The 14,390-nt window shown below is 38.9% G+C and overlaps 2 protein-coding genes across 4 annotated transcripts; one reads left to right on the forward strand and one right to left on the reverse strand.

Moving 5' to 3' along the window:
* Window positions 1-1,140: 1,140 nt before the first annotated feature.
* On the forward strand, window positions 1,141-10,310 carry LOC103995120 (tryptophan synthase alpha chain). Of its 2 annotated transcripts, XM_009415640.3 has the most exons (9): window positions 1,142-1,419; window positions 3,019-3,165; window positions 3,241-3,306; window positions 3,812-3,920; window positions 4,152-4,228; window positions 5,424-5,501; window positions 7,502-7,579; window positions 9,759-9,818; window positions 9,907-10,310. In XM_009415640.3, the coding sequence occupies exons 1-9, from the start codon at window positions 1,234-1,236 to the stop codon at window positions 10,039-10,041; spliced, it is 936 nt and encodes a 311-aa protein (XP_009413915.2). In that variant the 5' UTR covers window positions 1,142-1,233; the 3' UTR covers window positions 10,042-10,310. The 2 variants fall into 2 exon arrangements, with proteins under 2 accessions (XP_018685231.2, XP_009413915.2); XM_018829686.2 differs by lacking the exon at window positions 7,502-7,579 and having other exon boundaries at window positions 1,141-1,419.
* A 1,640-nt stretch (window positions 10,311-11,950) lies between these two features.
* Window positions 11,951-13,774, reverse strand: LOC135587878 (uncharacterized). Of its 2 annotated transcripts, XM_065079716.1 has the most exons (4): window positions 13,566-13,774; window positions 12,960-13,478; window positions 12,690-12,879; window positions 11,951-12,597 (listed from the first exon to the last, which is right to left on the reverse strand). In XM_065079716.1, the coding sequence occupies exons 2-4, from the start codon at window positions 13,362-13,364 to the stop codon at window positions 12,101-12,103; spliced, it is 1,092 nt and encodes a 363-aa protein (XP_064935788.1). In that variant the 5' UTR covers window positions 13,365-13,478; window positions 13,566-13,774; the 3' UTR covers window positions 11,951-12,100. The 2 variants fall into 2 exon arrangements, with proteins under 2 accessions (XP_064935788.1, XP_064935787.1); XM_065079715.1 differs by having other exon boundaries at window positions 12,960-13,774.
* Window positions 13,775-14,390: the final 616 nt, after the last annotated feature.

A 14,390-nucleotide genomic window follows, 5' to 3' on the forward strand; every position in this document is an offset into this window, starting at 1 on the left:
GGTGAGACGAGGCGTCTTTATAGAACAACGTGAGCACTTGTACTTGAATCAGCTAATGAAGTAGCTCACCAATTTAATGAAGATTATATATATATATATATATATATATATATATATATATATATATATATATATAATGTATGAACCTCATCAATCTTAAAAGACTTCCTCCTCTTTTGGATATTTTATAAATATTTAAAATATGCATTAAGAGTTCAATGTATATTTTATAAATTGACGCTTAATAAATATTTTAAGATTGCATTGATTGATTGCTATTTTGTAAATGCTCAAATATTAATATTGCTTCTAGTATTAACATTTGAAATGTTAATATTAAAATTTTAAAATACCATTTGATATCATCTAAAATCATAATATCGTCAACATGATTTAGCGAGAAATCAACAGGACATATATATTTTATAAGTTAAAATTTTATTTTATTTATTTTTTAAAATAATATATATAATTATATTGTTTATTTATTATATATCTAATCCATATGATTTTTTTGTAAGATTATATATATGTATATATAATATACTTATTAATATAAAAAATGTGCTATTATTTTTAAATAAATATTAAATTTATTAGAATCCATACAATTCCTCCCTCACGTTTGATAATGAACACTAAAAGTAGTATTTTTGGGTTAATTATTCTTTATGACCAGACATATAAATCTCATGTTTATATGGCATTATCACTGCATCCTACTTTGCTATGACATCAGATTTCTGATACTATTGTGTTAAACTAACTTAAATCATATTTTAATGTACTCATAATAAAAAAAAAGAAGAGACAACAATATAATCCAATCAAAGCTTCCAAATTGGTCGATCCAAAGTTCTACGAATCCGACACTTAACTAAATCCCCAATTTTAACACCGATCCTAAATAGGCATAAACATTCCCCCTACCATCTCTACGCACACCACGAATCTTAAAGCAGGCCCGCTCCTCCCATGCCCCAACTGCGCCAGCTTTGGCCGCTTGACCCAATGCAGGATTTAGCTTTCCCCATGCACGCAAAAGCTGCTTAGTTCACCCACGAGGAAGGCCCCACATGCGGTGTGAGCCATGAAGCGTGAATCCTGACTTTAAAGGCACAGCTGGTCGGGCCTTCCTCTAACTCCACCGTTCTCGATCGAGAGCCCTTTCTGTCTCCTCGCCTTCAAAAGCCGCCGTCGCCACGGGCTCGCACACATCCGAAGCGGGCGGTGATGGCTGTAGCTCCCAACATTTCCTTCTCCCTTCTCCCAGCGCGGGTGTCTCGCGGCGCCTCCCTCGTTCGCCCCTCCTGTAAACCCATATCTTTGCGCAAATCCTTCTCGCCCATGGCTTCTCTCAGCGTTGCGCCGGCCCCGGGCATCTCCGAGACCCTGTCCCGGTTGAAGGAGCAAGGAAAGGTAACCGCCGTGAACTCCACTCCCGTTCTTGTACCGGTTCTAGTTCTGAGGTCTCGCGCTCATTGTTTTCTTGATCACTCGTGTGTTTCTCGTGCCACATTAGGCGGGTTTCGTTCGTTTATATTCTGCTTCTCAGTTTTGTGAAGCAAAGATTGAATCTTGGTGAACTTTCTTTGATTTGTTTTTGTTGGGTGTTGCGGCGCAAATCTAATTAGGGTCAAGAAATATTATGATTTCGTTACCCGGTTCTTGTCCTGTAGCCTCGGGCTCTCTGTTTCTTGATCGCTCGTATGTTCCTAGTGCCACATTTGGTGGGTTTGGTTCGTTTATATGTTTTTTCTCAGTTTAGTGAATTAGAGATTGAATCTTGACCGACTTAGACGTGTATTATGCTCGGAGTTCGAATATCCCTGTTTCTTTTCCTTCTTTTGCTTTCGCTGAGTGTTGCAGCGGAAGTCGAATTAGGGTCAAGATATATTATATTTACTTTTTTGATCGGCAGAAACGAGAATCTCGGGGAAACTTGGCCTTCAATTTGGAAACTAGAGTAGTTGGTGTTGGAGTAAAAGAAAAAGGATTTTGGAAAGAATCGAAATGCCCTCGTATTTGTTATTATTCAATCTGATGTTTACATGCTGCTTCCTCCTCATATTTTCCTATTTTTATTTCTTCTTTTTCCTGATTAACATTCTTCTCTGTTGCCTCCGTTTATATTTTGAGTACTCTCTTATTGAAGTTTATTATCTAGATTGTGAAATGCTGAAAATCATGCCCCTTTAAGCAGATTATTAAACAAACCCTTTAAAACCAATTGCCAATTTAAAAATATTGATAACACTATGCACAATACATCTCCTTCGGTCAAATTTTCAGCTTAAATATCGAGGCGTCACTTATTTCTTGTGTTTGAGTCTCCATGTAGATGATTTTGGAGTTGAGTTTAATTTGTATTTTTAATGTTGATCTTTTTCAAATCTTGTTGATGATCAATCTGTCTTCATTTGTTCTTTTCGTTTTTATAAATTTATATCATTTATAATTATTTATAGTTATTCATTTAATTTAGACACTGGAATCACTAGTCACTTATGTAAAGAGGGGAAACATGTGCACACAAAGCAAAATTTAAATATATTACATAGAAAACGTATGAGATACAAATAATTATTCAGTGATAAGGAGGACTTTAAATACATTATCGTATGTCATGACCTACACATCAGGTTGGTGTTGCATGTGCCTATACCCTTGTGGCATGGTTTATTCACTCATGTCCCGGCACATATTGATCAATCCGTATGATTATTCTGTTCTATATTTATATATGGACCAGAATGGTTATCAACAAATATAAGTTGTTAAGGTTCCTAGTGCTCTATCTGCATTAGAAAAATGTATCTCCGGCTAGTAGAACTATTATTTGTTACAGCTAGTTCTATTATTCATAAAACTATCATACAAGACATCTCTACCCTCTTCATTTGTCTTTAATAATATTTTATGATTTGTGTTTTATAGTTTGGATTTGTATGCTATTTAAATATTGTAATATATTTTTCTATTTGTCAGATGATGGCTAACTGATCTTCATGGATTTAGGTTGCATTGATACCCTTTATTACTGCTGGAGATCCTGATCTATCCACAACATCAAAAGCGTTGAAAATTCTTGATTCTTCTGGGTCAGACTTGATTGAACTGGGTATACCCTATTCTGATCCTTTGGCAGATGGGCCTGTCATCCAGGTACTAGTACCAGTTCACTCTTCGTCTATCTGATAGTTGAATATGTTGTGCTTACTTAAATTTTATGTATACCAGGCTGCTGCTACGCGTGCTCTAGCAAAGGGTACAAACTTCAATGGAGTCATTTCGATGTTAAGGGAGGTATGATCATCGAAACATTAAAATATGGTTAAACACAATTCTTGTGCCTTTTCATGTATGAATGTGTTCATGGATTGTTAAGTCAATAGTTAGTATTCATTAGTTCAAAAAGGAAATTTTACAATGCATTTTACTTGGCCAGTTCCTTGTGGGATCATGATGTTTATATTCTGCAGCTCATGATTGATCCTGAGACATCTTAAATGCCAAAAGGTCCTTCAACAGATTGACAAATAGTTTCTCTGGAAAAATTTCTTTTTAATACTAGACAATGGCGCATGCATATCATCTTGACTGTCTTGTTTAAGAAGCAAGCAAGAGAAACTTTTTCAGTAATGCTAAATGACTTTATTTATTTTACCTTTTTCTAACATATTCTGTGAATTCAGTTGTAGTATTTCAATTGTTTTAAGCATCTTCGTGCACCTTTTGAAACTTTCCAACTTTATATAAATTAGACAATTAGTTCTCATGCTATGTAATGCTCTTTATATTGTGTGAGCAGGTAGTCCCTCAACTATCTTGTCCAATTGCTATCTTTACGTACTACAATCCAATCCTGAAGCGCGGAATTGATAAGTTCATGTCTACAATAGAAGAAGTTGGTGTACGTGGTAATTATTTAACTATCTGTACAATTTGCTGAGTCCCATCTTCTACTAAAAATGCATCATGGTTCTCTTGCACATACTATTCTCTAACTTCTATTTAGTGTTTCCTTATCTGCAAATTTTAGTTGAATATACCTTTGCTAAATTAGCTTGTAGGCCCCTCTAAATGTTCTGTAAATGTAATTACTGTAGCTAACTAGTTTTGCACATCATTAACAGTTGTCATTTCTGCAGGGCTTGTCGTACCTGATGTTCCTTTGGAGGAGACTGAAAGCTTAAGGAAAGAAGCTGCTAAGCATAATATTGAGTTAGTATGTCCCTTTTGTATCGTATCTTTTTGCTTTGCCTTATTTTCATGCATGAGACTTTTTATTACAGTTTTGGGGTCCAAAGTAATTGGTGATGTTTCTTAAATCTGACTGTATGTACATGTAGGTAAATAAAGAGGAAGATTCTGTCATTAACATCTTCTGTAGGTAATGGGGAGTATTCTGCTACTAAGGAAAAAAGAAAGAGAAAATTAGTCTTTAGAACTGGAATCTGACAGACCAAAGAATCATGAAAAACAACCGTTGGTTACTGTTAGTCGTTAGACTGTTGAACACTATGTAACTTTGGCGCTAATGTTTACCTCACATCACAATCTACTGTTGCGCTTTGGATTGCAGATTTTCTGCTTTGCTATTGATTGAAGCCCATTAAATAAAATATTAGAACAGTTTATATTGGAGCTAAAATTTTTTTCGTTTTTGCTAAAAGGAGATTCTAGAATGGTGGTCTTCTAGACAAGAAACTGAATCTGAGAAACTTCAACTGCAAATCACGTGGTTGAATGTAGACCTCGACATCTGAGCTCTTTTTCTCTTTGCTTCTTTTATCTTCGAATAGCAATTTACATGTCTTCTTTGGTTAATCATTGTATACTTTCAATGTTGCGATAGGCAGCATTCTGAATGCTGCTGACCGAACCTATATTGGGGCCAGAGGTCTTGCATCATATGGTCTTTAAGGTGGGATCTGAGCTCATTGAAAATGAATTGTAGTCAAAAGATTGCAGATTGTGCATGTTTGAAGTATCTTTTTTTCCAAAAGGAAGAATTCTTATCGATTCTATCATGACCTCAAATTTGACTATTTATGTTTAGATTCTTTTAGCTGGCAGTGAAGCTTATAAGCCAATCGCCAAGGTCTTGCATAAATTTCTGCCATTGCATAATTGTGTAACTTAAAGAATGTTACATGCTTCTGTTGTTGCACAAACTTTTTGTAAACATCTTACTAGTTATTTCCCAAACTCCATTGTCCATTGACATTGCCAATTTTTATATGGATTCAATTCAACTGTTTGTACTGATTGATGATGTAGGAAATATTTGTTTTCCTTGTTCAATTTGCCAATTAGTGTAGGTAACATTTGATACTGATGATGTAAGGAACCTTTGTCTTGTTTAAGATTTCATAATGCTTTTCATTTTCAATTTGTTCTACTTTCTTATTTCACTATAGGTGCTGCTTACAACACCTACTACACCAACAGAAAGAATGAAAGAAATTGTTGAAGCTTCAGAAGGATTTGTATACCTGGTAAGCCTTTTGACTTACTTCAAGCTCTTCATGTCATCTGCAATATTGTCAAGGATATCAGGTTTCAGATTTACATAAACAAACCTAGCCAGTACTGCTACCACCATTAGCTAACTCCTCCATATGCTGTCTTCTAGTGCTCTGTTTTAGGTTTTTCCACTACCTACTTATATTCCCTGGATCTGTGAGATTATATTCTATGAATTCTATTATCTTCCTATTTTATTCCACATATCCTTGAGAATAATAAGAATGTTTTTCTAATAAATCTTTTGTTTCTATGTTTTTTATCTACAAACATCCTCTTCTATCTTCTGATTGTTCAGGTGCATCACTTGACTGTTTCTGAGCCCATACAAAGGAAGATTTACAGATTATCTTCATTTCTTAGCTTGTTTTAGTAGAAAGACACTATAACCACAATTGTTTCACTTTTATGTTTGGAAAAAAGTTAATAACTTCAGGTTACCAATCACAATACTTGTAAGGTTTATGCACTTAAAAACTTCAGGTCCCTATATACATTTTTGAGATTTCATATCTAAATTTACCTGAAATGGCCTGTCATCCATCCACATCACCACTGCCCCTCCATTGATGCTGCAGTTTAATCTTGGATAGACAGTGGAGTGATACTTCTAGGATTACTAAAGATGAACCTCTCTAGCTGCGTTCAACTGATTGGGATGACCCTTGGCAATGATCTTAAAGAGGACAAGGACTGTGCATGGTCATAGTTAAAGTGCTTGGCCTGGAACTTGAGAGATTAGTATTGACAACTAAGTCAGCTTTTTATCTTTTGTTCTATTCGTACATTGACCCTCCCCATACCTCGCATTGGCGGGAGCCTTGTGCAATGAGTGCACTAGTTTTTTCTATTTTTTATTTTGTTTCTTTTAGGTGCTAGAGATGTGTGGTTCTGATTTTCATTGAAGACAATTTCCACTAAGTTCAGATGCCTTGAGGTTGTGGTGCGGCTTCTTAATTTAGTAGGATTGGGCAAAGGCCGGGAGGACAAAGACATCATAGGAAGGAGACGAAGTAGGATGAGAGAAAGCTTTGATATAGAGTAAATCAGCCAAATAAATTTATGAGGCTAGTGACAGTTGGGGCTCTGGCTTCCTGTCTAGAAATACTTTGTTAAACTTTGTTAAATCAGCCAAATAAATTTATGAGGCTAGTAATAGTTGGGGTTCTGGCTTCCTGTCTGGAAATACTTTGTTAAACCTGTTCCTCTTGCACCTAATTCCTTTTTCATTTTCTCTTTTCCTTCGCTAAAACAAAAGATAATAATATTAATTTGATCTTTGAGTAATATAGGAAGAGTGAGACATGCATGCATGAAAGATGAGGTAGGATTAATACTTAATAGGTTGCCCAAACTTTTATTCTCTTATTTTCTTGCACCAAAGAAATGACAATTGGAAGTTTACAGTCAAATGATATTGATTATTTGTTAATTGGATGGCATATCCAGATAAATTTCTCTCATGATATATGTTGGCCTTGTGAACTCTTCATATTTTTTAAGCAGAATTTTGATCATTTCTGGCAATTGTTTAGGTAAATTTGTTTTTTTTTTTTTTTGTGTAACTGAACCGTCTAGTCGCGTTACATTGAAGTGCTTAAATGTTTACAACCTAGGAGCCTTTGTTGTCTATAAATTTGCTCAATTGCTTTGAGAACATTGTCAATGTTTAAAATTTTTTCTTTTATGAGACAAACCATAAGAAGAGAACTATATTGGTTCAGCTATTTTTATCTTTTTTTGTGTAATCTTGAGTTATGTGAACTGCAATCTTCGATATTTTAAGATTGTTGTTTGTTTGATCCATAATACTGTTACTACTGTTTGGTACCTGTGCATATCAGAATTAATTTTTCCTGAAAGAAATGTATGTTTTTGTACTTTAAGCTCTAGAATCTTTGTGTGATTTCATGTAGTTGTTTTCCTTAATCTAGATTTTATTTATTAATGTTTGTTTGAATCTTTCATGTAGGTGAGTTCTATTGGAGTTACTGGTGCCCGTGCATCCGTTAGTTCACGTGTGCGATCTCTCCTGCAAGAGATTAAAGATGTCTGCTGCCTTGCTTCTTGTCCTTTACTGCTGAATGCAATTAATCGAAATCATCATACAAGCTGTTATTCTTTTTTCTTCTCCTATTCATATGTGTCAAGTATCTCATCTTGGAATTTGGAGTCTACAAATTTGAGTAGCTAACTCAAAATATAGAAAAAGGAAGGGTTGAAAAGAACAGTAACTTTCCCTTGTTTGCAACTGAACTCAGTAGACTCAAACCATACTTAAAACCTCGTCAAATGCTTTGCAAGCATAAATTGGCATAAGTTGCGTATGGATAATAAATTTCAGATGTGCAAATATAACTTGGCATAAACTGCCACTGGATAATAGATAGACATGACCATGACAGAATATCAGTTGAGAACAACTGACAGCCGATAAAAATATCAACTGACAGCCAATGAATAATAGATAGACATAACCATGACAGCAATAGCAGTTGAGGACAACTAACAGCTGATAAAAATATGATAAAATTGGGTTCATAATCTATGGAGAGGAACACAGAGAAACTTAAGTGATGCAATTAAGGAGAGTTCTGTATTAACTGACCACCTAACGTGTATGTTGTTTTTTTTTGGACTTCATAGGGGGATGACTGCTAGATGTTGAGCTAATTTACTTGTGGTTCTTTCCCTTTTTTAAATTTCTTTGTTGAGAATAGTGGAGTAAGTGATCCACTGCCCAAAGAATTATATGGTTCCAATTCTTGAGTACCAAACTCTACAAGGATGCCAACCAAGAACCTCCCCAAGGTGAAGAGGGGTAACAACCACTATGCGAAGCCCTCTTGGTTTCTGTGATTGGGAGCTACATAAATTAATTTTGATGTTCAACAAGCTTATTAGGTGATTGCTTACATTTTGGTTCTACAAGTATATATTTTGTTCTATGATCTGACTAGGAATTTTGTTCCTAACTAAAAGTTTGTGAATCAAATTGCAACCGGAAAATATTACTAGGTTCTATTTTATCAAGCAAAAGCAGTTCACAGATCTTAATGGTTTAGTAACTGATGATGTTTGAATGTGTGTTTGGAAGAGTCCTGATCATGTTGAACTTTTAAAAATCAGTTAGACCTAAATGTACTGGCCATTATTTATCGGTTTGACCAAGTACCTGTATTGAAATGTATAGCTCGATACAGGTGTATATATCATTCATTTTCAAATTTTGTTTTATTCAATAACATAGGTACTAGGTAGTACAGGTCATTGGCACATAGCCTGGTATACTGATACTACCAATTAAAGGGCTACCAAAACTGGGATCAGAGTAGTATTGGTAATCTTGATCATGTTAACTATCATAATTTCTCAACATCACATGCTTAAACTTCCCTTTTGCATATTCACTTTGTAAAGCCATGGGTAATTTATGAGTGTTTGATGAGCAAGTAATTTTCCTGATAGCTATTCTATTGTCTGGAATGCTATGTATTTTGCACTTGCATCATTATGAACCATGTATTTTGCCTGATTGCTCCATAATGAATTGTTTACTAGTTAAAAAATAAACACATTCCTTTTTCTTTTGCTATTGTTTTGTGAAGGCTGTTTAGTTCAGGACCTTCAAATCAATATCATTTGTGTCACTTTAGTATTCATGTGTTCATGTTTGAGATATCTATGCTCTATGCTGAGAACATTTGCATCAGAACACAGCCTATAGATTAGAGTCCTTGTGTTGGCAAACCTATACACCTTGCTTTGCAGTAATTTTGTTATTAATTTTAGCTCTAATGTCTCTTCTTATTCAGTAGGCAGATCAAATATGGACATTGTCTTATTCTTCTGATATTTGTTCAAAGACGATCATGTGATCACCCAAACTTTTGGTCCAGCATCTTGGGCTGTGGTGCAGTCCAACCTATACATTTTAGGGAATTTGATAGAACAAAATAGTGGTTTGTTAAATACATGGATGTCTATTGAATTTTTCAACTGTGTATCCATTTTTCAAAATAAACAAAGTTGATTTAAGTATACTTGAGATCATTATATTTTAACTCTGTAGATTTCATCTTGAAATAAGTTGATGGTTTTCTTACGTAGAATAGTTTGATATCATAGTCCTAATATTGTCGTAATTACTTGACAATTTCTTTAGCCAACCTGCTACAACTTACTGCATTGTGGCTTATTTAGATGACAATGCTTCTGCATATTTGCAGTCTACGACTAAACCAGTTGCAGTTGGCTTTGGTATATCCCAACCAGAGCATGTGAAGCAGGTCAGTCGGTGGACAATGCTGTCATTCAATTCCTAACCATTTGGTGCTTGGATCACTCTTAAGCCTTGCTAGTTTGGTAATCTTATAGGTAGCTGGATGGGGAGCAGATGGTGTAATTGTTGGTAGTGCAATAGTTAAACTTTTAGGTGGTGCAAAATCCCCCGAGGAAGGACTGAACAAGTTGGAAGCATTCACTAGGTCTTTGAAGAGTGCACTCCTTTGAGAAATAACTAGGTCAACGCAAGGACAATGAACATGTTAAGTTCCTCTAGTCATATTTTCTTATTTTATTTGAGGACTTTTATCATGTAAAATTGGGCTGAATCAACTTGCTGAGAAGACGAATTAAATGGAAGTATTTCATAAGAAGTTGCCTTTTGCTTGGTATCTCCAAACTTTGTGTTTATAGAGAAGAATAAATTGGTGGCCAAGGCCATCCTGTAAGATGTTTAATATACCCTTGTATAAGATTTATCGAGTTTCCTTTGTTCTTGTTGGCTGTGTGGGGACAACTTTTGGTTTCTCTTTATTTGCCCCCCCATAAATATTTCTCAGAATGACAGTTTTCTTTGAGCATAGTTTGCATCTCGGAGTGGACACTTGTTGGTTTCTTTGCCATGGTGACCATATTTTTCAGCTCATAAGAGTATCTTATGAGAGAAGAAACATTGGCAAGTGCATCTTAAGAGTATCTATTTGTCTTTTTTGGATGAAGTTCTCTCTCTCTCTCTCTCTCTCTCTCTCTCTCTCTATATATATATATATATATATATATATATATATATACATATATATATATATATACATATATATATATATATATATATATATATATATACATATATATATATATATATATATATCTGATTTGTTGGGAGTTTATGCTATTGATAATCTGTGATTTACTTGGAGGAGATTGAAGATAAAAGAGAGGTGAAATCTGGCTGGGGCACATTTGTTTTTGCTTTTCTTTGGAGCATTAGGCTTGAAAGGAACAGCATAATATTTTTTTGAGGGTTTTGATTGTAGATATTGGTATGTGAAAGACAGCAGTGATGGCCACACCCCACCATGAGTACATGAAGCCATTTTCCAGGAAGTGCAATAGTAGGAGCAATATGCAGCTTTAGGGTGGAAACCAGGTGAAGCTTTCTTTGTTTCACTGTATTACTCACTGTCTCCATTGCAGGATTCTTTTCTTTGCCTCCTCAACGAGTCTTGTATTGATGAGGGCTTCAACAAAGAGGGTGCAGAAACCATAATGACCTCAACAGCTGTGCGGAAGACCAGAAGAATCGCAGAGTTTGGTAGGCTGTTGTTTTCCCGAAAGCTGTGTATTAACTTCCGCTATTATTACGACAGTTCTCTCTCTCTCTCTCTCTCTCTCCTCCTAGATTTACTTATGGTAAAAGCCTTCATCAACCAATCATGCTCCGTTCTTTTTCTTTTCTTGTTGATCTCGAGTTTGTAAATGTGTTGTGGTAAAGAACTGCAGCAATCACGCTCTCTCTCTCTCTCTCTCTCTCTCTCTCTCTTTGAAGACCTCAGTATTTATACTTGCATCAGTGTTTCTTAGTCCACGAATAGCAACCATCCAAGGTGTGCACATTATGCCTTTGATCTTTATATGGAGACTTGCAGATGAGGTTGATGTTAACACTAAACTAAGCGGAGATGTTCTCATGGCAAAGACTTCAACAATGATGCTCTTTTTTCTTGTGCTAATGCCGTTGTTTCTTTACCTCAAAGACATTAGACAGGTGATAAAGAGGACTCCGCACACAATATTAGTACATCACAAATGGAAGACACAGGAAGCGTAGCCATCGTGTGCAGGTAATGAAGAGTCTGCGTCTCCTGTCACAACGATCATCGAATCGAGACGGCACGAGGCTTCCATCGTTGAATCATTCATTTTGTGCCTTCCTTTATCATTGTTTCCCCTCGAGAGACCGCCACTGCCACCCAAGAACACATCGCCGAGTCCTGCTGAGAATGCCTCGATCCGTGCAATAAACTCTCGGCATTCATCGGGAACAATGAGTGCCAGGTTGCACGCTTCCCTGCATCTTTTGTCTTCCGCGGCAGAAATCTGCGAGAAGAAAGCAAAACGATGACCACCCTAACAAGTCTAGATCATGAGACATCATCCCATGGTGGATTCCACTTGGAAGATTAGTACTCTACAGAAGCAGCGTTCTCTTCTCAGCTCAAAACTTTAAGAGCAATAAAAATCCAATCTTGCCACAAAGAAAGGAAGGACTGATTCTCCTTCCATACTGTTAGAGGACCAGAGCAAGGCCGGTGACGACCTTAACCCCTGCGTGCGGCCTCGCAGGCGGCGGCCGCCATGGTGAGATGACCCCCTTGGTCCTGTCGTCTGCCACCTCTCCGGCGCCGCAATCCTCGGACACGCCAGAGAAGTTGACGGACGAGATCAAACAGGGGATGACCTCCCCTCCGCTCGCCGACTCCTCCTTGGCTTCCCTGTCGGCCGTCCGCCGGTAGGGGGAGAGCCACTTGGCCTTCATGTACTCGGGTCGCCTCCATGGCGGCACGTGAAGACCTTTCTTCTTCAGGCTCTGACGTGCCGCCTCCGAGGCGAAGGCGACGATCTGCTGCAGCCGGTCGGAGCGCCCGACGAACACCTGCGGCAGGTGCTGGAGGACCGCGCGGAATGACTTGGTGGGTCGCGCGACCTCGAATTCCGACCTGTAGTCCACGTCCACCAGGAATCGGTCGCCGCCGTCCATTACCACGTCGATGTACTCGTATTCCCCTGCACGCGCCAATAGTCCATACGTCAACGACGTTGGTCGATGAGAGACAGAGGTGAAGAAGGTCGACAATTGCGGAGATGTGCGAGGATACCGGCCGGAAAGGAGGGATCTTTATCCCACCGAGACTTGCAAATGGCGGCGTCATAGCCCAGGGATCGAAGCCCATCGGATACCATCCTTCGACACTCGCCCTTGTTCTTCGAGTTCTTCGCCTTCTCGAGGATCTTCGACGCATCTGCCAAGAGATTTCTCTCCACCACGCTCGCGCAGAGCACCAAACTCTGCTCAAACCGCGATATGCTTTTGAGTTTGAGCCCACAACGCCAAAAGATCGAGTTTCCAGGAGGAATAGTTAGCCCACCTTGACCGCCTCGGCCACGTCGCTGGGGGCAGCGGCGCAGCCCGGAGCATCGCCGTCGCGGGCATCGAAGTCGTCGTCGGAGCTGTAGTCGAAGTTGGCGTTGAAGCAGTTGCATCGACCCCGCGGCTGCTTCTCGTGGTATCCCCCCTCGATGAAACCGATGACCATCCTGTCCAAGCACACCGAACTGGGCTCGATGTCGCCTCCGTCCTCCCTCTCCTTTTCCCTCCTTTCCCCGAATCCGGCAGTCTTCTCCGCCGAGGAGCTCCTCAGGACACTCGGGAACTGCCGCTCAATGAGCCGCTTCAGCCGCGACTTGGCCGCAGGCTTCACCGGGTCGCTCCGCGGCAGGAAAGCCACCGCTCCGCTCGCGTGCACCGGTTGGATCTTCATCTGGAACGGCATTGCTTACGCGATCCCGATCAAAACCCCGCCTTTCCTCCTCGCACCGCTCGCTACCACTCCATTTCCTACGACCACCAAAACCCCAGCAGTAAACCGCAACACGGAACCCACAATCTACACAATAATACCCAAACTCGAGATCAACACAAATCAAGAAGCCCCCAAAAAACCAGTTTTTGCGCACGAAAACAGGGAACTCACCCAACATTCAACAGCACTCTGCAATATCTCCTCTCGTCGCCAAAGGATTCACGGATCGGAATACAGAAATGCTCATCCTTGACATCACCAGAGCAACAAGAACAGTCTCTCGAGGGCGATTCCGTCGATGGCCGGCTCCAGAGCGGCGCTTTCCTCTATTTATCCCGGCGAACGTGGTGGGAGGTGTCGGTGCGGGGAGGAGCGGGGCGGCCGGGTGATTTAAAAGGAGAGGATAAACCCCCTTTAGTTTGGTCGGCTACGTGGCAGGTTCCACGGAGCGGCCTTCGATGTCGTACTGAATGCTGACACGTGTACGACATGTCCGCACCCGCGCGTCGCGCAAGGTTGTCCTCATTCTCTTAAATATCCGATCTACCCCCCATTCTGCAATTAATCTACACATTTGCCTCCGAAGTATTTTTGACGGGTGAGGGGCATAAAGGGAAGAAAGAAATCTAGCGAGTGCTACGTTCTCTTCCCTCCGAGTTATTAGAAGATAACGCAAGCGTTATAAACCTCTATGACGATTAAAACGAACCGTTACACTTTCGTGACTCCGCGAGTCGTAAGCTCTTGTTTCGCTTTCAACGTCGAGAAATCATGAATGGTTTAGTGATAAGTTAAGGCTCGGTTTTTTCGTATCCTACAACAGATTTGGTGCAGCAAAAGAAGGAAGAAGGCAAGCGGGCATTAATTATTGTTGTCTTCTAACCATGGAAGTTTCATGTCATTTTCTAGCTTGAGAAGGTGACAATGAATCCATAGTTATGTCTGAGATGGAATTGTTTGGGTAGAACTCATTAATTGGATTTGTTAGCAAGCTTG

Source organism: Musa acuminata, chromosome BXJ1-8 (genome assembly GCF_036884655.1).
Source record: "Musa acuminata AAA Group cultivar baxijiao chromosome BXJ1-8, Cavendish_Baxijiao_AAA, whole genome shotgun sequence".
Classification (NCBI taxonomy): domain Eukaryota; kingdom Viridiplantae; phylum Streptophyta; class Magnoliopsida; order Zingiberales; family Musaceae; genus Musa; species Musa acuminata.

Excerpts from the sequence above, each read along its gene's own strand:
- LOC103995120 (XM_009415640.3), top strand. The coding sequence starts at position 1,234 with ATGGCTGTAGCTCCCAACATTTCCTTCTCCCTTCTCCCAGCGCGGGTG. Across the intron at positions 4,229-5,423 it reads CTAAGCATAATATTGAGTTA|GTGCTGCTTACAACACCTAC; the intron begins GTATGTCCCTTT and ends ATTTCACTATAG. Across the intron at positions 7,580-9,758 it reads TCCTGCAAGAGATTAAAGAT|TCTACGACTAAACCAGTTGC; the intron begins GTCTGCTGCCTT and ends GCATATTTGCAG.
- LOC135587878 (XM_065079716.1), bottom strand. The coding sequence starts at position 13,364 with ATGCCGTTCCAGATGAAGATCCAACCGGTGCACGCGAGCGGAGCGGTG. Across the intron at positions 12,880-12,959 it reads ACGTGGCCGAGGCGGTCAAG|AGTTTGGTGCTCTGCGCGAG; the intron begins GTGGGCTAACTA and ends CGGTTTGAGCAG. Across the intron at positions 12,598-12,689 it reads AGATCCCTCCTTTCCGGCCG|GGGAATACGAGTACATCGAC; the intron begins GTATCCTCGCAC and ends TGGCGCGTGCAG.